The sequence below is a fragment of the Carassius gibelio genome, chromosome A23 (genome assembly GCF_023724105.1).
Source record: "Carassius gibelio isolate Cgi1373 ecotype wild population from Czech Republic chromosome A23, carGib1.2-hapl.c, whole genome shotgun sequence".
Lineage (NCBI taxonomy): Eukaryota > Metazoa > Chordata > Actinopteri > Cypriniformes > Cyprinidae > Carassius > Carassius gibelio.
In genome coordinates, this window is record NC_068393.1 from 13,668,021 (window position 1) to 13,690,871 (window position 22,851).

A 22,851-nucleotide genomic window follows, 5' to 3' on the forward strand; every position below is an offset into this window, starting at 1 on the left:
ATTAAAGCAGTTTACTGCAACAGTCTTTTCCAGTATCAACTTAATTCAGTAACCAAGGGCCGTCTGACTGACAGACGACTTCTTTTGATTTGAACCAGATTTTAAGATCTTCAATTAATTTCAGAAAACAATGTGTGTTTAATTAAGTAATTGTTTAAATCGACTGACAGCACAAGTAAAAATTTGCATTATTAAATAATAATAATAATAATAATAATAATAATAATAATAATAATAATAATAATAATAATAATGAACAAAGAATAAAATTTATTTTCAAGTTATATACTAAAATCACCACATTTTGGAAATTAAAATTCTATTCTTTTATGTAAAAAAAAAAAAAAAGTTACAGTTGAATCACAACATACCGTATGAAAAATTATAAACATTTTGAGATTTACAATTTAGTTATTATTTTTTTTAAGATTAACTTTGAGTGTTAGATGATGGCAAAGGTAAGCTAAACACAAAAATATAGTAAATAAGCTGCACAATTACATATTAGCAGAGAAATGGAATTCTAATTATCGACAAATACTCCGTTTTTTTTTTTTTAACTACTAATATCAGCTGATAACTAACATGGAACATCATGCATCCTTATTTCTTGCCCTCTGTACTGAGAAAATATTATTTCTGACTGTTTTGACGATAGTGTAAGTGTTTTAGGTGTTTGTATGGACCACACCAAAGCAAGTCTTATTTTCAAAAAAGAGAGTCTAAACCACCATAAATTACATAAAATAGCATAAGAGACATAAGAGAATGACATACTGGTACAGGGCATCTGTAGAGGGTCAGAGTCTGCATGGTAGTGTCCACTGCGGCACACACAGTTGGTTGCACCCTCATTGGTGGTGCGACTGTTGATGGGACACTGGAGACATTGCTGGTCCCCTTGAGATGCTTTGAAGGACCCAGATGGACATGCTGCATTAAGAAAAGCGGAGTCAAACTACTGTCAATGGTAAATCAGAACAAGTCATTCACAGAGATGTATAGTAACGAAGTAGAACTACTTCACTACTGTACTTAAGTACTAAAAGGCGGTATCTGTACTTTACTGGAGTATTATTTTTTTCTCCTACTTCCACTTTTACTTCGGTACATATTTTCGCTGAGTTTAATACTTTTACTCCGATATTTTTTTTATGTGCTGCATCGTTACTCGTTACAATTATAATAATGTTACGAATCATTCCATTACAAACCACTGCCAGAACTGTAGATGAGACATCATTGAGCGAAACAAGCGATTAAGAAGACTGCGCGTGCTGACTGAACTGCTGTGAAGAGAGAGATGAACACCGAGCCGAGCCAGATAATGACTCGTTCACGAGTCAAGAACCGGTTGCATCGGTTCTCGGATGACCAGTAAGGTTAGTTCTTTCTGACAGTTCGATTCAATAAACCAGTCGAAGAAAACAGTTCACCGATTCTTTTGCGCTCGATGCACTGGCGTCATTGGCGTTTACTGCACCTGGGCTCATAACATTAACACAGAATCAGTTCAGAATCAATCACCAAAAGAATCAGTTCGGTCCAGACGCTCTGTGTGTCGGTTTGCTTCACGCTAAATCACACATGCGCAGTATCATCAGCTCATCGGTTCACGAATCAGACGCGTCTGACAGAAACGGTTCTTGACTCGTGAACGAGTCGTTATCTGGCTCGGCTCGGTGTTCATCTTCAGTTCTCTCTTCACAGCAGTTCAGTCAGTGTACTGTTTGAGTCAATGAATTACTCCGGGATATTGGTTTGTTTTAACTCAGAGAGAGTGTCAGACACATTAAACAAGTTAACATCTTAATTCATCTGTGGATTAATGCGTATTGGAGACGCGAACTGTTTAAAACGATTCAATTCGATTTGGTGGACTGTTTCAAAAAGATCCGGTTACATCGAATGATTCGTTCGCGAACCAGATATCACAAACTGCTTTGTTTTTAACTGTCTTACAACAGACACGGAAGAGAAGACAATGCTGAATAAAGTCGTAGTTTTTGCTATTTTTGGACCAAAATGTATTTTCGATGCTTCAAAAAATTCTTATGGGTTTGAAACAACATGAGGGTAAGTTATTAATGACATCATTTTGCAAATTGGGCTAACTAACCCTAGTAACCGTTTTTTGTTTACAAGAAGTTACAGTCAAAGGAATTGTGATTGTCCTTTAGGTTAATCATTTGAAATAGTAAAAACAATATGTTCAAACTTTTGACTACTTTCTTTAATAGCTACATAACACAATACTTCTACTTTTACTTTCAGTACTTGAGTAGTAAATTTTAAAATAGACTACTTGCAATACTTAAGTACAAAAAATGTTGAATACTTAAGTACTTCTACTTAAGTGTGGTGTTTAAAGAGCACTTCAACTTCTACTCAAGTCACTTTTTTGATAGAGCACTTGTACTTTTACTCAAGTATGGGTCTCTAGTACTTTATACATCTCTGGTCATTCATATGGGAATGGATTTAATGAGTTTGTTTTAAGATGCATCACACATACATACTGTAAATGTCTGGAGCACATTATCATCCCTCTCTTTAATGTCTCCCCACATTAAGCACATTTTCTTATAAAACAGCCATCTTTATGTTTTAGTTTGGAATCAAAAGGAAATGTAGGAAGTGAAAGCCTTCATAATGCATTCTGATGGGCCTCCAGTGCAGTTCTGAAGCTTGGTCTCGCACTGATAATCTTTTGTTTGGCATACAAAGAGCCGAATGGTGGAATAAACTAAAAAAGACAGCACAGTTTTCCCCTGCTGTCTAGTTTTACTGAAAACAAAATGCAAATGCGCTTGTGCTATTCAGAATATTTTTTTAAATGAAGAATTGACTTACTTTGTGAAAACGTAATTTTTTATAAAGTCTGAACTGGATATTTAGGTGTTGATTATGATTATGATATCAGCTTCATAATGAATCTGCCTTTGCAAAAAAAAAAAAAAACTGAAAGAAAACAAAATAGATGTTTACATGATAATGCAAACAGTTTAGAAACAGAATGACATTTTAACTGTCGGATCAGGAAATAGAGGGCCCCCAAAAAGATGTTCTCAAAATGTGATCTGCCTGCATTGAGAGGATGATGGGGAGCAGCAGCTAGTGCGTGAAATTATGATGACAACCGTTCTTGCAGACTGATGTGCTGAAAGTATTACAAAACAGAAACCATTAAGTCTATTATTTCTTAAAAGCAACTTTGAAATAATACATATTATGAAAAGTGCTATTTAAATAAACATAATAATATTAACAAAAAAAAAAGATTTATTTTCCTTCAGTGTCATCCTTGATGTGAATCACAAACACTTTCAGACAAGGTAGTTCAAAGGACATTTTGTATCATGTTTAGGCTTTTTTGGTCCATATTAAGAAAGTCAATAAAGCCCAAATGAATCCATATGACTGATATATCAAACATTATCTAATGTCTGGCCTTATTGATTTTCAGGTCACATGTCCAAGAACATGATGTTAGTGCCAGTATATTTAGTCTGTATACACTACCATTCAAAAGACTGCAAGATTTTAAAATGTCATTTATTCCTGTGATGGAAAAGCTGAATCTTCAGCAGCCATTACTCCAGTCTTCAGTGTCCCATGATCCTTCATAAATCACTCTAATACACAGATTTCCTGCTCAAGAAACATTTTTTTATTTTATTTACCTGTTCATTTTGTTCAGTGTATCATCAGGGTAAATGACAGATTTTACTTTTTTGGGTGAACTATCCCTTTAATTGTAAGTTATTTGTCCTAGCAGCTGAAACTGTGACATATTTACATTTTTAGTGAAGAGTCAAGACCTACCTTGTGAAACTGGGTCTCTCTGGTGAACCGGGACGTTACCATATTTATAATTTAGAATACATTTAAAACGATGACTACACCATCCAGTCATGTGACTGCACGATGACATGTTGATTTCACGCAGTGTTTAGACACAACCGAAACTCACATCATTTCCCAGTCACAGACTGCAAGACAGACAGCATCCTTTATTCGCTCACACCAAATTGCTCAACAGCTGCCACGTCTGCCCATCGGCCAAAATAACCTCAACTCTCACAATAATACAAATGTTTGTACCACACAGAAATAGCCCACTGACAAGAAATAAATCAAAGTTTGAGGGTAAATGTAATGTGTCACATATCGTCTGCAGGTGCAAAGCAATCAACACTTACCAAGAGCAAAGTGTGTTGTAGGAAGTACAATGAAACTCATTCTATTAGCCTAATACCCCAAATGGCTTTGACAGTAAAACATTGCCCTTTGGCTGGCGCTCTCAGCCTATGATTGATGACAGAACATTCTCTTTCTGCTAGAAGGAATATAAGGCTTCCACGCTCACACATCAGAGTGTGTTAGAGCGGTGGACGCGGTGAATGAGGTGTTGGTTACCGCTGAATGAGGCGAAGTGGGTGTGAGTGACAGTGTACAGGAGTGGAATTAAATCTGTGGCTCCACAATAGAGCCTGTGCCGTGTGAGAGAGAGACGACAGCAGAACAATATCCCGCCGACATATTAGATGTGTGCGCCGTGTACTGTACATGACTGGAGTATTTAAGTAAGTGCTAATGGAATTCTGGGAGAAACTGATTAAAGACCTTTGTGGCCCCTCACATTTTTTTTATAATCTTACAGATCTGTTTATCTTCATTCCTGTGAGCAGTTGTGCTTTTTTTATGAGGCACATTTTACAACAGGGAAAATCACAGTTAACACGTTATTGCCTCAGTATAAGAGTTTATCCTTTGGTGTAAGGCATTTTCTTGCTTCTTAAACATTAACTCACTAATTTAAAGATGTATAATTTTCTCAATGCTAAAGTACTTTCTTCCTCTTTTTCCGACTTTCTTTCTACATTTTCATCTTAAAATGCAGAGACAGCTATAAGTAAGACGCTTGTTGGTAGATTCTCTCAAAAAAAAGTTACAACGATCTGAATTTTATGCCGAAATCTGTGACCACTCCTTTAGATTACATCTTTACCAGTAGGTGGTGACTTATTGAGTTTATTGACTCATTAAATAAATAACTGACCCAACAGAATCATTCACTTCTCTTCTTATCCTTTATTAAAAGGATGGTTACATGGATTTATCTATAAAAAAACTAAAATAACCTCAAATAACTGGGTTTCAAAAATATCCTTAAATCCTTTACAGACTGAATAACTAGGATAATTCTTCCACCTAAGATTGACTCATTTCACACTGAATGAAAAACATGCCCACATTCATTCAGCCGATTCTCTTCCACAAATTACATGTCACAGTCTGTGTCTTGGTTAAACTTGATAACGCCAACTCATTCGCCAACAAACATGTCCTAATTTGTTTATTTCACTTACTGTGAGATGTCCTAGTTTGTTCAGTGTTTCCACTCAGAGTCTCGTTCAGACTCGAAAGATACACTAATTTAGTGCATTCGTCCAGGAGCTTCAACCAATGAAATAGTGCTTCAAAGTCCACACTCGAATACTACTTGCTCATGCTTTACTCAGTCTTTGAGGGTAGGAAAAATCTGCAAAGTAGTGACACGTTTAAAAAGGAGAGACCTGTGAGTCTTAGCATGGTGACTAAATGAGAATGGTTTGTTTACTTAAAATTATTAATTCAAAAAACTCAGAAACATCAATAGTTCCTTAACTCAATCGACATTAAATGTCTTTAAAACATAACAACTAAAGACTCTGCTAAATGCCACTGAGTTGCAATGACTAGTGGTCGACTGATATATCGCCAAGGCCGATATATCGGCCGATATTTGTCATTTTTCTTGTTTTTCTGCCTGTTTTTATTTTGACGGCACTGAGAGTGGCTCACATTCTCCTTGTTCGCTGTCATCGTTAACAGTTCTGTCTTATACGGATAGAAGTCGGTCTAATAATCAGACAGAATGGCTAAACAAAGGAATTAATGTATACAAAATGTATTATAACAAATGCTTTTATGTGATTAGGAATAGGCAAACATTATAATACTTTCTCGTTTGCCATCACCATTTAGCAAATGCTCATTTATATCATTTAAACAAATCTTTGAATGACTAATGAACATTTAATTTCACAAACCTTGCACACTTAGTCGAATCCAGCTGCGAGATCTTGTGCAGCGTGTATGTGTATCCAGCATTAAACTAGTGATTTCAAATTATGCTGTGCTTTATGCATTTGCCCACTGTCATAATCATGCTATTTTTACTGTTTGCTGTACGTAAAATGAGTGTTACCCAGGCTTGAAAATACAGAAAAATATGATTTCCAATGCACACAAACTTCCCAGAGTACTAAGTGCCCTGTTGGCTACAGTGTTTAGCTACTTTTTTTATTAAATATTTATTCGTGAAAAATACTTTGTCATTTAAAAGTATAAGTATGTTTATTTTAGACTTTTTATTTGAATCCATTGTCAAATAATTTAAAATTTCTTAAATATAGATTTTTTTAAAAAATTTAATTATATTGGCTATGACCACCCCTTTTACTTTTTATGTAAAGGCTTTTTGCAGCTCCATCAATCAGTAGGATGAATCAAACTTACACTACACGACTCTATCTGCACACACTTGGTCGCGTTATAAAAAGCTGCTCAGCTCAAAAACCACTGCCTGAGATCACAGTGGTTGACAGTGAGGAAATTAAATTCACAGGAAAGAAAAAGGTCCATTCTTCCTCAGACAATGCAGAGACTGACACCATGGGCCTTTTTCACTGACAGACATAATTTCATGCCATATAAGATATGGATGCAGCCTTTTGTAAGCCCTCGCCGACAATTTTCTTGGCCAACTTGAGGTCACAGATGTGTCTGTAACCCTGCTTCTCAAAGCAGGCAGTTGGAGAGGCATTAATATCCATTAGAAGTGCCATGTCAACCTGCTGAACTCATCTCAGGATTCACACAGGGGAGTTCACTTGTTTAATGGGGGTGACGAACTGAACTCATTTGTACTATACCGCCTGTCATCTCCATATCAAGGTGAATGACGAATTTAAGGAGTTACTAAAGTGAAGAGGTTTTTCCTTGAGCATCCATGTTTCATGAAGCCTTCAAAAGTAGCAGCATAATTTGTGTTTGAGGAGTTTACTCTCCAACGAAACACAAATTTTCAACAGACAACTCAGTCCTGTACTTCAATTTGTTTAGGATTTCAAACTTGCTAAGTAAAAATAGTACAATTGTGAAATAATCCACTTGAAAATAACAGTTTTACATTCTTAATTTTAAAATAAAATGTATCCTCGTGATGGCAAAACTGTAATTTTCAGAAGCCATTACTCATTTCTGAGTATTATCTTTTTTGTTATGTTATGTTTCAAAAAAAAAAAAAAAGAAAGAAAGAAAAAAAAAAACCTTGGTAAATGCATTAAAAAGCAGGTCATATTGTATTTTAAAGTGTCCTAATATTGTGCTGCAGGTTTGCAGAAAACATAATTTTCTTAATATTAGTAAAAACTCCATTGCAAGCATGACTTGATCAGGATGTTTCTCAGTGGTAAGTTTAAACTTTGTATGTGGTACTTTACGTAATGTGACAGCAGTTTTATTGCATTCCTTATTATTAACTTATTTGAGGTGCACGTGTGTGAACTGTGTTAGAATGCCCGATGAGGCATATACACACTAATGAAGGATAGCTGAAGGATAGCTATATGTTACAATCTGCAAAAAAATATAGATATTTTTTGGAAACCCATATTAAAACTTCCTAAACATTAATTTAGCAAAAAATAAAGAAATACAAAATAAAATAACTAATAATGTCATATTTGCAATGCTTCCTATAGCAACCTCCTCACTCCAGGAACCTGAAATATCAGCACAGTGAAGATACGGTCACAAGCAGCCAGACAGCATGTGATGAGCCGCAGCGGAACGCCTACCCAGAGCACAGCTGTCAGTAAACACACTATGAAAAGCTTGTCTCAAGACTGTATAAACAATCTCCACAGTGAGCCTCCACCGATGCCTCTAGATGCTTGTTAACACTTAGCAGGAAGTCCACCAAAAATCAATTACACCCACTAATAGAATCTTTTATTTGAACATGCTGTTTGTGTTTTTGCACCCGATATAGTAAATTAATAATGAAAAAGTAACATGGCATGCCAAAAACTTGATGAAAAAATGTTCTCTGTCAAAACACCACATTTTGCAGAGTGCTGGGTTGCAGAAATACCTCAACTGGCTCTTAAAACATCAGAATGTTCTAGGTCGCATAAGACACAACAGCTTGAGCAAGTTGAACACTATGCACTCTAACACTGAAGTCTCACACCGTACATTCTTACAGAACAATGGCAACAGCTGTAGCATGTCGTAGCTCACACCAACATCTTGTTTTCATCCTCAGACAAGGGCATTAATTCCCACCGCTGTGTGAGGGAACTCTCCCAGACTTTCATCGCCTAGGCTGAGCTCAACAGAAGATTGAGATTAATCTTGAATTCTTATGAGACGGCCGGGATTACCCAGCAGGACAGGACGGAGCCTGGGAGGCACCAAGACAGGAATCCAGCCCCTCTGTACTCAGAGAGCCAACATGGCCAAACGGCGCCCAAACTAGTCGTGTAATCGAGGGGCACCTGGCCAAGACACATGCTTGAGAGATCTAAACATAAACCACTAAAATAAAGCAAAAGGAAGCTCTAGAGAGTAAAGTCATTAACAGTCTCTTTCATGCCTTTATCATCACTGATGTCTGGAATCTGAATAATTATGGGCCACAGCCAGACTGAGTTGAAGGACATTTAGGGTGTACAGTCTAGAGAGAAGAAAACAATTCCTTAAAATACTGACAGGCTCATTTAAATAACAAAAACTGATCTTTTTTTTTTGTCTATGGAAAATGTGTTCTGGCCACAACATTACAACATTTAAATAAGGTGTCTAATTCTTTTGGAGTGACAAATGTCAACATAATCTTGTTAGTACTTAAATGTTTTAGAACACTTGCATTTTTATATACACATTGAGATGAACATTAAAAAAGTACCGACAGCATCTAAAATGTAACAAGTTTACTTATTTATTTAATGTATTTAATTATATTTACATATAAATACATAAAAAGTATCTATATAGTTTTATAAAACTGAGAATCGATTAAAATCGAAAAAAAAAAAAAATACCCAGCCCTATTAGATGCTGTCAGTACTGTTCATTGTCAATGCATCCATTTTGCACATTTTCACATTTAAGTGTAAACATTAGCCTACATTATGATTACCATGCAATCAGGCTGTAAATATTCAAATATGGCAGCAAATGTTTGAGAACATAAAGCAAGCAATCATATTCTATTAAATAAACCATTTTCTGTCAGTGCTTTTGTAAGAATCATGACAGGACTCTCCCAACTAGCACCTGATAGCCACAGACAAAAACACACCACAATTGCTTCATTGTGACTGCAATATAGGAGCACTTACAAGTGCACATTTACGTCATTTTGTGCTCTTTGCCTGTGTCACTGATAAACGTAGGAGGCACAGAGACACAAAAAGCATTCAGGCTGGCTCCAAGGTTTGTTACCTCCCCATATATTGATTTTAGTCACACTACTCCTGTACAGAGCTCTACTATACTACAAGTGCAAAAACATATTTTCCATTTTCAAGGCTGAGTGCATTACTGAAAAGGGCAAAAACAGAAACCCTTAAGTCTCCAAGTTTACCTGCCAACCTATTTCCCTCAGAGAGTGATTTTGTTTTATTCATTCAAAGTATTTGGTGTTAATATTTCAGTGCTCACAGACGCCTCAGCCTCTGCTCTCCAGGGAGCTTTTTTCTGCTGACTGCCTCCATTGTGCTGTGACTGACAGTTCAAATGTATTCATTTCATTTAGAGTTGTAAATATTAATGGTGTCAGCTCCATCTGCTAACTTCTACCTGAATCAAAGACCCCCATATTCATAGAACAAGCTCTTTTAAGTGACGTTACGACACCCGGACCAGATCTTACTGTGTGGTGTCAAAATCATGCATCTAAGATGCTCTATGTTCCTTTTGTGAGGCTGTCAGCCATATCTGAATGTGTCACTCAGTGGCACTGCTGGGGACAGAGCTAGCAGAAAATGCACAGCAGTAGTGAACAATGAAGCTGATCCGACGGTGATGAGTGTTTCAGTGGGGCATTTCAATCGTGGATCTTCAGTATGGTTTCTGTAAGCATTCAGACGATGATCCAGAGGCTTGATAAATAACTTCTCCAAATGACAAAGGTAAATACGCTTTACACAAGTAAACTGCTTTATCTAAACAAAAGTCTGGCGTAATAAATCAATTCAGGGTGGCTGCTTGCTAAACTTCTTAATTGTTTGCAACAAGTCAATAATGCTAATCTTGTCCTTTGCCTGTATGAAAAGACATTAGGCAGGTAAATATACATTTATCAAAGCACTGTGTTTCCCCTTGGGTCAGCATGCTAAGTCAAAGCTAATTCATCTTGTGCCAAACTAGATAATAGGAAATTGATAAAATGCTAAATTAATATACTGTTAGAGAGTTAATGTTATTACGGAGATGGTAAAGAGAGAAGATTAGCAGTATAGTGTAGGAAAAAATCCTTTATATTGACTGCTAATTTGTTACCAGTGTTTTGTGTCAGCCTCATTTGCACACCGTCATGTTGTTCCAAACATGATTTTTTTTTTATTCTTAATAATAGAAAAATATGTCCAAATAGCACTCAACAACACTGACTTTTATTCTATGAATGAATAAATGAATAAAAATAATAGTTGTTGTTTGTAATATTTTGCCATTAAATATAATAATAGCATCATAACAATAATATATATATATATATATATATATATATATATATATATATATATATATATATATACATACATACATACATTGATAGATAGATAGATAGATAGATAGATAGATAGATAGATAGATAGATAGATAGATAGATAGATAGATATAGATATATAAACATTCATAATAATAATGCAAAATATTTAATTCTAAAACAAAAATAATAATAATAATAATAATTATTATTATTATTATCTTTGTTGTCAATATTTTACAGTTAAATATTGAGTAATTTAAATGTATTAATAATCCTTATAATAACAATAATATTAATAAAAAAATAATACATTATAACATATATAAAAAAATAATTAATATATTTATTTAATCATAAAATATAATAATAATAATAAAAATAATAATAATAATAATAATAATAATAATAATAATAATAATAATAATAATTCACCCTAATCCTTCTCTTAATTTATGCATGGCAACATACAACATGATGGCATGGAGAAAAGATTAATACCAGAAAACATTCTGCACCTTTGCACTTTTTGTATATATTTTGTGACCTCTGAGTAATAAATGTAATAGACTTTTTAGCTGAATTTGGACGAGTGCAGATCTTTTTCATCTCTATATTTTAACATGAACTAATACAATGTATACCTTGAATGCAATGTAAGATGCTTTGGATAAAATCTTCTGCAAAGGCATAAAAATATTGAGGATTGTGCATAATATACCTATGTTAGGTTAAAGTGATTTAGCCCAAAAATACAATAAAATACAAAAATAAAATGTGATGTGACACCGTATTTTTGTGATTTGTATATTTCTTTTTATGGGAAAGTTGTCCTTGCTCAGCCAGGAAGAACAGATAACATCTGTGAAGGACGTTGGAAGTGAGGTGGAGAATTTTGCCTTGTAACTTTTTCATGACATGGTCTATTTTTAGAGCTACAGATCTACGGTCAGTCTTATTCTCACACAAATATGCATTCATGTTTGGTCAACGTTATATTAAAAGGACTGTTGCTATGTGTCATTGTGTATGCTATAAGTATGCTAGCTATGCTAACTGTATAAAGCACATATTGCAATATGTCTTATGAAGCATGTCAATCATTAGGGCCATAACCAACATACATTTAAGAGGACGTGTGTGCCCTCGATATTTTCAGATTGATGGACAACTATATGGGTTATAGGTTTTTAATAGTTGATTCCTACATTTTAAGCAACTATGACCTGAAGGCAGACCTTAAAACAGTTACCTAACAATATATTACTGATTTTTCTGTATGTCCATCACAAAGTAAGCTGTTACTAATATCTTGCTCTGTTAAAACAAGCTAAAAAAATTAAAAAGTCCAATTATCCCACTTTTCTAAGTAGCCACGGTTATGTGCAAATTATAATATTAATTATTTTCATGTCTTGTTCTCTAAATTCCCTCCATAAATAATCATCCGTAAATGTCAACCACCCACATCTAAATAAGGCTAATTTTTAATACTAATGTATTTACTTAATAGATTCAGTAAGCTGATGTTTGATTTTACAAGAAATCCTTTTTATGGTATTTTTTTGACTGATGAAACAAGATGAAAAATGGATAAAATCCCATTTCACCAGCAGCTCTTTCCAATCAGACAGCCGTTGGCTGAGTTTGGGCCCCATTTCACAGCTGCACAACAGAGACCTCACATGCCCTATTTTTCCATGCCCCCCGCACAGGCCTTTTGTGACTCATTTAAGCAGGTGTGCCAATGTGTGAACAGAAACGACGATGGGCAGCCTGTTTTGAGCACCATTTATGTCCTCATGTATCAGTTAGATGTGGTTTGACACACTGCAGGCTTTTGAATTACATCTGTGACATTGTGCAACACGTCATAATCTTGCCCACGTGTATAATCACCATTCTTACTAGGGCTGCACGATATTGGGGGAAAAAAATGACATTGCGTTATTTTGATTTTCTGCAATATATACTGTGCAATATGAAAAAAATAAAGGAATTTTCACCATATGACTTAGTATGAATAGTGGGAGTTAGTGGAGTGTTAACATTTACATCTTAATTTCAACATTTTAAAACCGTAAACCATCAAGAATTTATTTTTGTGGGTTGCAAGCAGATCAAAATATGTGCTTCTTGTTTTAGAGTAAAGCTCAAAATGGTGTTCATCTACACACAAGTAAATGAGGCAAGCCATTCTCTGACACTAAAAAACACTTGATCACGAACTAGACATGTAACTGCCACACTTAACTCTAAACATTAAAGAATTTATATATAATTAAATCATAACCTGCCAGATCTGAAGATATTGAATTTATTTAATCTATCATGCAGCTCTAACTATACGAGTAGCATACTGTGCTAAAAGAAATCACTTCTCTGTATGGGTCTTCAGAAAAAGCCCTACTAGTTGACTTTTTTTTTTTTGCCTGGCCAGTGAAGCGTTTTCTTTCATGGTGATGTGCGAGGAGGAGAGGCACTGACAGTTGCATTGCCTGGCTGCTGGAGTCTGATGGATGAGCACTGGACTCCTGAAGGGCCTTTGATCAATGAGCCCCTCATCGATGACAACAGGACACCTGCTTCCCATCAAAGAGACGAGGGCCAGGCAGCTCCGGTGTGGACATCCAGCTCCCAGCATTGATTAACCCCCGTGCTCCACAGAAGCCTCATCTTTTATATCCATGCAGGTTTTCATGTCTCTCAGAAAGAACTGGAACTGACTGTGGACAGTGTGTACTTGCTTGCAGTTGCAACAGTAAGTTTCAATTTTTTTATATATTTTTTATAACAACGTTTTGACTGTAATGCAACAAGCTAAAACTCTGACTTGCCCTTATCGTAAGCCTAACATCTTTAGACACAAAGGTCAGCTGAAAAACTATGCGCTTCAATACACAGTCCAATACATGCAAAGCACTTCTGCCTTGAAAGCCTTTAAACAAACCACGCTGAATGCATTGCTCACATAAGCTATTGACAAACAAGAGAGTGACATACACCTAAAAAAAGGGGGCAAGATTACTATTTTTGTGGTACGTGTATCTGTCATAGGAGTCCTTCACACAGGTTGTGAAGTCATGGAAATTATACTTCGTTATTACCTGCAACCAACCACAGAAAACTAGCACTTTCAGATAGAACATAACAGTGTGGGCATGACTTGGAAACAGTCTGGATGCATCTGTTAAAATTCATGGTTTACACGCATACAGAAATAATGGAAGATTAAAGTGGATCAGGACTCATGGGGGTTTTTCACAGTAAGGAGAAAGATCTGATACAAGTCTGGCCTAGAGGGACAATCAATACCAATCATCATTTGCATAACTATTCATCCAGCTCTAGTTACAAGCCAGTTGCTAGTGAAACTTTTATATCTCAGCATCTGTCCATCACAGCAAGCCAAGATGACATGAAAGCAAAGTCTCACCACACAATAAAAACATTTCATCGCCATCTGCATTCTTAGCTAAACAAACATGGCGGTGAAGAAATGGTCAGTCTCTGTCGGTCAACTCACTAATATCCATGTTTTGTGAAATACTGAATGACAAAGCAATCCAAACAAATCCTCAATAATCCACTACTGTACACGAGAGAAAGCAAAAACTGTAGAATAATGACCTGGCCTTGCATGACCACTTACCTTTCTACAGAAGCATGAGATATAAAGCATTTAATTTGACTGTAACATAATCCTGCAACTCAAGGGCGAGAGGCACATCTGTCAGTGAACAAATAAAATATGCAGATATTTTATGCATGTGATTTTACACAAATACCAATCTATTTTGGTTTCTGTATAGCTCGGCCATAGTCTCTTTACATCCAGTGCTGCGGTGAAACAAATTGAAATACATCCTGAGTCACAGGAACAAATAAGGCAGCAGACGACCTCCCTGCAGCAATATGCTGCTGAGATTGGATTAGAGAGCTGTACCTGATAAAGACAGCTCAGGAGACAAGCTCCAGCACCCTTCTTTACTGCCATGCCCAATATTTATTTTATGTTTGCTTTGTAAATTATGTAACTATGTAAAAAAGTTAAAATTCTGTAATGTGATGTGGTTGTTACCAAAGCATTACTGTCACTAATGAAATGTGTATGCAACTATCATCAAAAAAAAAAATGGATTCAAAATACAACAAGTCTCATAAATGACACTGTAAATATTGTTAAAAGTTTAATTGTTATTGATTTACCTCTGAATTTTTGTTTTTATAATATATATATATATATATATATATATATATATATATATATATATATATATATATATATATATATATATATATATATATATATATATATATATTTTACAATGTAGATGTAGAAAATCTTAATAGGTCAATATAACCCTTCTAATTAAATTATTATTATGTGTTTTAGTAGTGATACATTTGGGGAGTGGACATATATTCCAAAAATTTCTGAAAATACAATATGAGAATTACCTGTGCAATTACTAGAAATGTGTACCCTGGGTATTATACAATTAGCATACACACACATTTTTTTAAAGATGTTTTTTCCCATGCTGGGTTTGGACCAGTTCTGTGTATGGTCTATATGTCACATGTATGATCTGTTTAAGTTTAGTTTTCTGTGTTCTCCTGCTTTGTTTGTTTCCATGGTCTTTGATTTAATTAGCTCCACTCCTGTTTCAGTTCTCCCAATTAAGTCTCTATTACTTAAGACTGTGTTCCCTTATGTTCCTTTGTCTGCTATCGTTTGGATTTGTGTTTGGTTGTGCATATTCTCTCCTGTGGATTATTAAAAGTACTTTGATTATACTACTTCGTTGGGCACTTTGTTTTGCACAACCTGCATGTGACACTATAAAGGTCTAGGTTTCCATACTGATTTCCTTTTTCAATTCAGTCTTGTTAACTAAAACTATTTAAATACATTTTTTAAATGGAAATAATGCTGAAATAAAACAAAATTATTAGATTAGAAAATATAATGCAAATTCTAAATGTTGCCTTTGAAACTAACTGAAAGTACTAAAAGTTGAAGTACTAAAATCTAAAATTCAGTAGTTTAATTCTTTAAACTAAAATTCAAATAAAGCTAAATAAAAATATACTTCCAAAGTTACAAAAGTGCATAACAAAATTACTTAAACTAAAATTACATTGGAAAATGAAAATGGGAAAAAATATTAATAAACATTAATACTATAATAATACACAATTCTTTTAATACTCATAGCATATAATTAATACTAAAATATCAGTGATTCAATTCAAATTTTATTAAATTCAATTACTTTGAGAATACTGGGGTTAAAATGTTTATTTTGCTTTGGATATATAGGAAATGAAGAGTTGAAAAAAAAAAACGTTCTCAGTTTCCACCAAAATCAGTATTTTATATTGTCGCTACTGAAAAGTCAACGTTTAATGTGTGCGAGCAAATAGCCTAATTCTGATATATGCGATGACTATCTATTATGACATGTATGCATATATATATATATATATATATATATATATATATATATATATATATATGCATGTTTGTGTGCTGCTGTGCAACCCTGTGTTTAATAAGCAGTGTGTACGCGTGTTGTGGACCCGCCTATACTAACATGCTCTTTAAATAACAAAGAAAAGAAAATTGCGCCAGACTTTAGACCAGGTTTGAGCTGGTCTATGGCGCAGTCTATTTTCATCTCCTTAAAATAGCAATGCACCAGCAATGCACCTGAACAAACCTCTTTTTCAGACCAGAAGGCCCATGGGCGCACAAATGAGCGCAACTGCATTTGCTAATTAAACGACGTGGCGCTGGATGAGAAAATGCTAACGGCGCCCGACTGAAACTAGCAAACACACTTGCACTGTGCCCTGCGTCGCATTGCGCCGGGTGTATTATAGGGCCCTATATGTTTTTAATTTATAAAAACAACCGGCTTAGTCGAGTAATTTGTTCATGATCAGATCACACCGGTAACACAGATAAGTGCTCAAATGAAGATTACTCACTGTATGCAGCTGATTCTTTACCAAGAACCGCCCCGTTATAGTCATTTGTTGGTGAATCTGGTCCCACACTATGTTTTCAATTAACTAAAAAGGATTGGTTCTTAAGAGTCACTTGTTCATGAATCAAATTGCTAATCAGCCTACACTGCTTCCCCAGTATGTTTTTAATTAATTAAGAACTAGTTTATAAGAGTCATTTGTTTCCAAGTCAGAATGCTCAGTCATGCCATTCATCAATCATCAATGAAGATCACAATTAATCAGAAAAACCCATGTTTATACCAACCCATAGCTCTCTATACATCAGGAAAAACATCTACAGTCATGAAGGTTGAAGTAAAATTGAGGAACAGACAGACTCTGTGACCCCAATGTGCTGAAAACATAGGGTGTTGGTACATTATGATCTATAGTGCACATCTGAACACATTATCCAGTGTAAATACATGAAACTAGAGCTTTTAAACAGAGGCAGCATTGCACGAAGGTCACTGAGTGGCCCTCAACAGTGACCGTGAAAGATTAAAAGATAGTTACAGCATCCCAGTGGACACGGATTTAGCAAATGTAACACTTCAGATGCATTGCATTTACATAATTAAGAATACCCAGCCTTGATTAACTGTAAGCGTTTAGCTTTGAGGTCAAATCAAAAACTGAGGTTAAGGCCTAAGGTACTCCCATATTCAAAGATAAGATAACAAAACCATTACTTCTAATTGAAAGGTCAACATTCTGAAACAAATCCACATTGCAGCTGTCTGTGGAGGATTGTATTGATTGGTCATAACACAATGTAAGCAAAATCAGCCGGCATTCATCTTATTTGGAGACACAGGCGGGCTTGGCTTGGGGGACTGGCCACAGTCCAGCTCCATACAGTAGAGGTAATTCATCTGCAGCCAACATTATTTGTAATCATTAAACGTTAAAACAAGGAGAAACTGTACATTAAGGTCTATGGAATTCCTTATGAAATGCAATCTAGAAGGCCAGTCAATAATATCCATCACAAACCACATGTGAAAGACAGCGAGCGGACTGAAGAAGATCTCAAGAGAAGAACAGAGAGGGTCAGAATGTCGGCTGGATTAAATGAATTAGTGCTACCCCTATAATTACTTGAGGTGTGGGTGAGTTTCAGCTCTCGGCTATGGAGAGGAGAGGCGTTCTTGGCACAAGATGCATATAAATGTTATTTCGCAAGCTGTTCCCATACTTCGTTTCATAAGGACGGTTAGTCATGTTCAATAGGCTAAATATTTAACAGGGATCAACAATAAGAACGGCCTGATGGCCCAGGGCCAGTGTAAGAGTTTTGGCTCAGTATAATTTATAGCTATTCTTCTTGCTCAAAAACCTAAATAATTAATTGTAGGTTTAATATAGAATTAATAAATAATTTGAATTAAAAAGTACAATAAATCATATAATTTTATATTTCTAAAAAAAGAAATTTCTGCTAATTTTTTTTTTTTTTGCAAATTTTTTTTTTTTTTTTTTTTATGCAGTAAAAATTAATTATTTTATTAAAATATGTATCATTTATTTAATAGAAAAAAATCCAAAAAAATTATTTACATTTTTAATGACTGCATTAACTAATAAAACTCAAAAGAAAAGACGAAAGTCCATATCGTAAAAATGTTTTTGGTTTTTATTTATTTATTTGATTTAGATTTCCTTTTTTTTCGAAACAATTATAAAAAAAAGAAATTTATTGAAAAGTTAGCATTTTATGAGGTGGAGCCATTAAAAACATTATCAAAGCAAGTACAAAACTACTAGCCTGAGTCCAGCTAAGACAACAGAAAAAAATCCTTATGGTTGAGCAATGGAAGGTTTAAAAAACACACACACAAGATGAAACCCCTCATGTAGGGCTTTTGAAGTCACATTGTTCTGAAGTATGTAGTGCTGTGCCATTGTTCCAGTATTATAGTATAAGAGAATTACACATCAAGCTTGCTATCAATTAGACCATTATGTCTCTACTTGGCTTTAATGAGTACTGCTACAGCATATTTCCTTTAGAGACAGAAAATGGAACTCATAAATCCATTTGGCTACATGCAGCCCTTGGTTAACAACCACAGGGGGATTCATTATTTGTGCTTGATTTCCAAATGGACTCACCATGGAGAGCAGCGTCTAAGCGTCCACCCAGTTCCCCCTGCGCACTCCAAATTAGTCAATTAGGAGTGTCATTAAAGTGGTGGCAGCGAGGAGGATTAACACCAGGGGAAATAAAGAGACGCTCTGCCTTGTGCTCGCCCAGGATATTGCCGATTTCTATCCATCAGCTGCTCCAGATGGGGGGATATTAGTAATTTAGATTCTGTCAACAGTACCCAGGAGAACCTTGCCAAAATCATTCCCTCATCGCCGCCCTGCTCTCCTTGAATGTAATCATATCTGCAGAGTGCTAAGCGAGGGCAAAAAAAAAAACACCTTTTTCTACCCAAATCCCTCTATTCATTCCAATCAATGCAGCGTTACAATTGACTGGAGGATTTCTATTCATTATAGCTCCCTTGTTCTCAGACACAGAGAGCTATTTCCTTGTCGAGTAATGTAAGACTAACGGCAAAATCTCATGTTATAAAAACAGTTTGAAGGGTCAGTGCTTGTGTGCATGCATGTGTGCACATTTTGTTTGAAATAACACTGTAAGAAGAACGCTGCACATGGACAGACACAGGCTGGAGGACACAATGGCTCGATGTCTTTCAACTGGATTCAATAGAGTTAAGGCCAGTGAATGTTTTGTACCTGCAGGGCAGCTCTCAATAGTAAGACTATGTAATGTATGTGTGTGTGTGTGTGTGTATATTTAGGAAGGACACTGTCGTCCTTTTCTGTTATAGTGTAAATTTTATTTTTTTAATTCAAATTTAATTTGCCAATGTATCCCTTCTTTCATTGTATTTTAGGTTGGTGCAGGAATCTGAGGCTGAAGCTGAGGCTATTCATTATTTATTTATCATTGCTGGCATTTAGCACCGTAAAAAAGAAAAAGTCCGGCTACCTAAAAATGTTGTAACGTCTAAATCAATCTGACAACATCCAGTTACACCTACGAACGTCCTTTTTAAGGGTCAGTTCTGCTGGAAATTGCTCCCCATGTAACAACAAAAGTTTCAATTTTTAGTGTGTCATTAAAATCAGACCAGAAAAGGATGAGATCGGCAGAATTTGGTAATTAATTATTAATTACTCAGCATAATGTGGTTTCAAATTCTCATTTTGATGCCAACTTCATTAGACACAAAAATAGCTTTTAAAGATAGTGCTGCTGTCTAGCTCCAAAAAGGATGTAAAAGTATTCTAAAGTCTGTATGACTCAATATTTCATATCTTCTGAGATGGATTAACAAAACTATTAGCCAAAACTACTTTTAAAACTTACTTTCTGCTAAGAATGAGTTAGTATAACTCAAGGCTAAGTTAAGCACATAAAATTTCTTAAGAATGCTTTCTTTTTCCTAATTATTATCTTTGTTCTAGAAACAAAGCTTAATAAGAACCTGAATTCCTAAAAAGAATATAAAAAATTGCAAAACCAAGTGTTGAACTTCCATAATGCCAGTTAACTGTGTGATTATAACACAATCACAACTATAACACAATATTTTCTGTCATCAAGAATTATGTAAAATCATAGGGGTAAACAAATTGGTGGTCCATACATTTAAGGAGCCTGTCCTCCAACAAAAAACGATCATATAGGTAATTTGTGCAAGCACCTTATTATGACCTACATTTACGTTTTAGCAGGCGTAAAAATAATGACAGTATCGCGTTGCGTCTGTCGTCATGAAATTACGTATAACGTCATTACCAGTCAAAATGCACGTTTATTTAAATGCAATGTGTAGACTTTTTACACCGATCTCACAGTAATTCGTACATTTTACTAGGTAGCTTATTCGTTCGAATGACGACACCTAACCCCACCCCTAAACCTTACCCTCACAGAAATCATACTAAGTTATGATTTACTGAGCATATACATTTTATGTGCATGTCCGTTCTCTGGGTTCGAACCCATGATAGCATGATTACATATAAAGGTATAACGCAATAGTCTACCAACTGAGCTACACGAAACACAAACCAGAGTGCAAATAAAAGAGTACAAAACATTAATATGAAAACAACCTTTTGCCGATATGGGCGCAATTGTAGTATACGGCTCTGATGGGTCGTATTTTAGGGATTTGGACAAACGACCTATACGAGCGTATTGGTTGGAGGACGGGTTGCATTTAAGAGCAGATCAAAGTATTCAAAATACTCAGTAAGCAACATTGAACCAAAACTCACCTCTACACATGGTCCCATTGTCCACAGACTCATACCCTGCCTTGCACATGCAGCGCCCGATAGGAACCAGCCACTCCCCATCTCCATTGCAGTACAGTTTAATGGGAACATCCACTTCCTCTCCATTAGGGACACAACTGCCCCGGGCGGACACCAGAGACGTGCTCTCCGCACCTGACAAGGTCTCCTCAAAGATGGCCCCATTCCGAACAACTCGGGGGCATTTGCGATAGAAAACCTTCACAGCGATGAGCGACATACATGCTCCGTAATCCTGAAAGGCCAAATAGAAGCCTCTGCGGGACACCGGACCGAAGCTGCGTACTTCCTTGTTGATCTTCATCACACGGCCACCCAGGTCCACCTGGGAGAAACTCTCATCGGCCGCGATGGTGTCCACCTTGATCCAAGGGTTCTCCATCCAGGCGGGATACACCTTGGTGGCTTCGTCCCTGTCAGCCTCGAAGTAGTACAGATTAAAAGTCTCCTTGCAAGAGCCAGTGACGTTCGGGATGCTGCTGCAATCTCTCACGGAGAACTTCATCTCCACGTGGATCCGTTGGGCTCCTCGCCGCTGGATGTATTTGGTGCGCACCCAGTTGTTCTGGTTGCCATTGAAGACGTTGCACACCTGGTAGGTGCGAATGGTGCTCATGTTCTCGTCATAGCCACTCACCTCTTCCCACTAGGAACAAAGCACAGATAATAATGTTTGAATAAGCAATGTGTGCTTCTAATAGTAAAAGCAAGTTTTTCATTCCATTTGCATATTTATGGAACATTCATTTGTTGTTTCGCACCATTACAGACACATCATGACGTCTAAGGTATAAATGTGCAGAAATGAGACAAATGGCATGGATTGCATTAAAAATCATCTCATTTGGAATTCATTCAACTTCTATTTCTGCACCACTTGAGTCACGCTGAATTTGAGCGCTCAATTATTCATTTTTATGCTAGGTCTGATCATCTAAATTATTTCAATGAGTCTCACCCCCAATGATGGATATATCATCCAGCCCAGCTCTGCCGTTGCCGTCGTGGAGTCCATCAACACATCTGAAAAGAAATGCATGTCAAAAACTTGTAAGTTTAAAATGCTTCCACTAAGAGCCTTTTACTGAGCATTTGTGAGGTCATTGTTCTTCAAGTCTAACAGTAATTATGATGCATAATGGATAGCTTTTCTGAATGTTAAATGAAGGATGATTCACACTGAGATGAAGAATAACAGTTGCCCAATTCACAGTGGTAATAGTTCGCTATTTTTGACTCTTATTGCTAATCAAATGTTACAAATGGCCATTTCTAGATTGGAAGTGTTATCCATCACAGATGATAGATCACACCATGTTCTAACATCTGCTTCCCTTTCACATCTAGTTCGTAATTGCCCCGGGTGACAGAGGGTGCCTTTCTTTTCAATATGGCAGGCAAATAGGATAAAATAGTCCAGAAATATGACTCTGATCTCACATTATTTAGCCAGGTACAACTGGCTTCCACACACTCCCAAAATCATAATAATTGAGACTCTAGACAGGTTTGAGACTCTAGAGAAAGATTTTGTTGTACTGCTTTGAAGCTGGTCTAAGGAAACAAAACACAAATTAGGAACGTACTATAGTCCATTGCCACGTCACAAATGTGTGACATCAACACAATGTAGATTTTAAACTTGGAAGATCTAAATAGTGCAA

General features: G+C 35.9%; 1 protein-coding gene across 1 annotated transcript in view; it reads right to left on the bottom strand.

The window, feature by feature from the left end:
• LOC127945189 (ephrin type-B receptor 2) overlaps positions 1-22,851 on the bottom strand; it is a 47,938-nt gene that overhangs the window by 14,452 nt on the left and 10,635 nt on the right. Inside the window, exons 2-4 of the mRNA XM_052541805.1 lie at positions 22,146-22,210; positions 21,149-21,833; positions 778-933 (exon numbers count right to left, since the gene is read on the bottom strand). Coding sequence (XP_052397765.1) covers positions 778-933; positions 21,149-21,833; positions 22,146-22,210 — 906 coding nt within the window. The remainder of the gene's footprint in view (positions 1-777; positions 934-21,148; positions 21,834-22,145; positions 22,211-22,851) is intronic.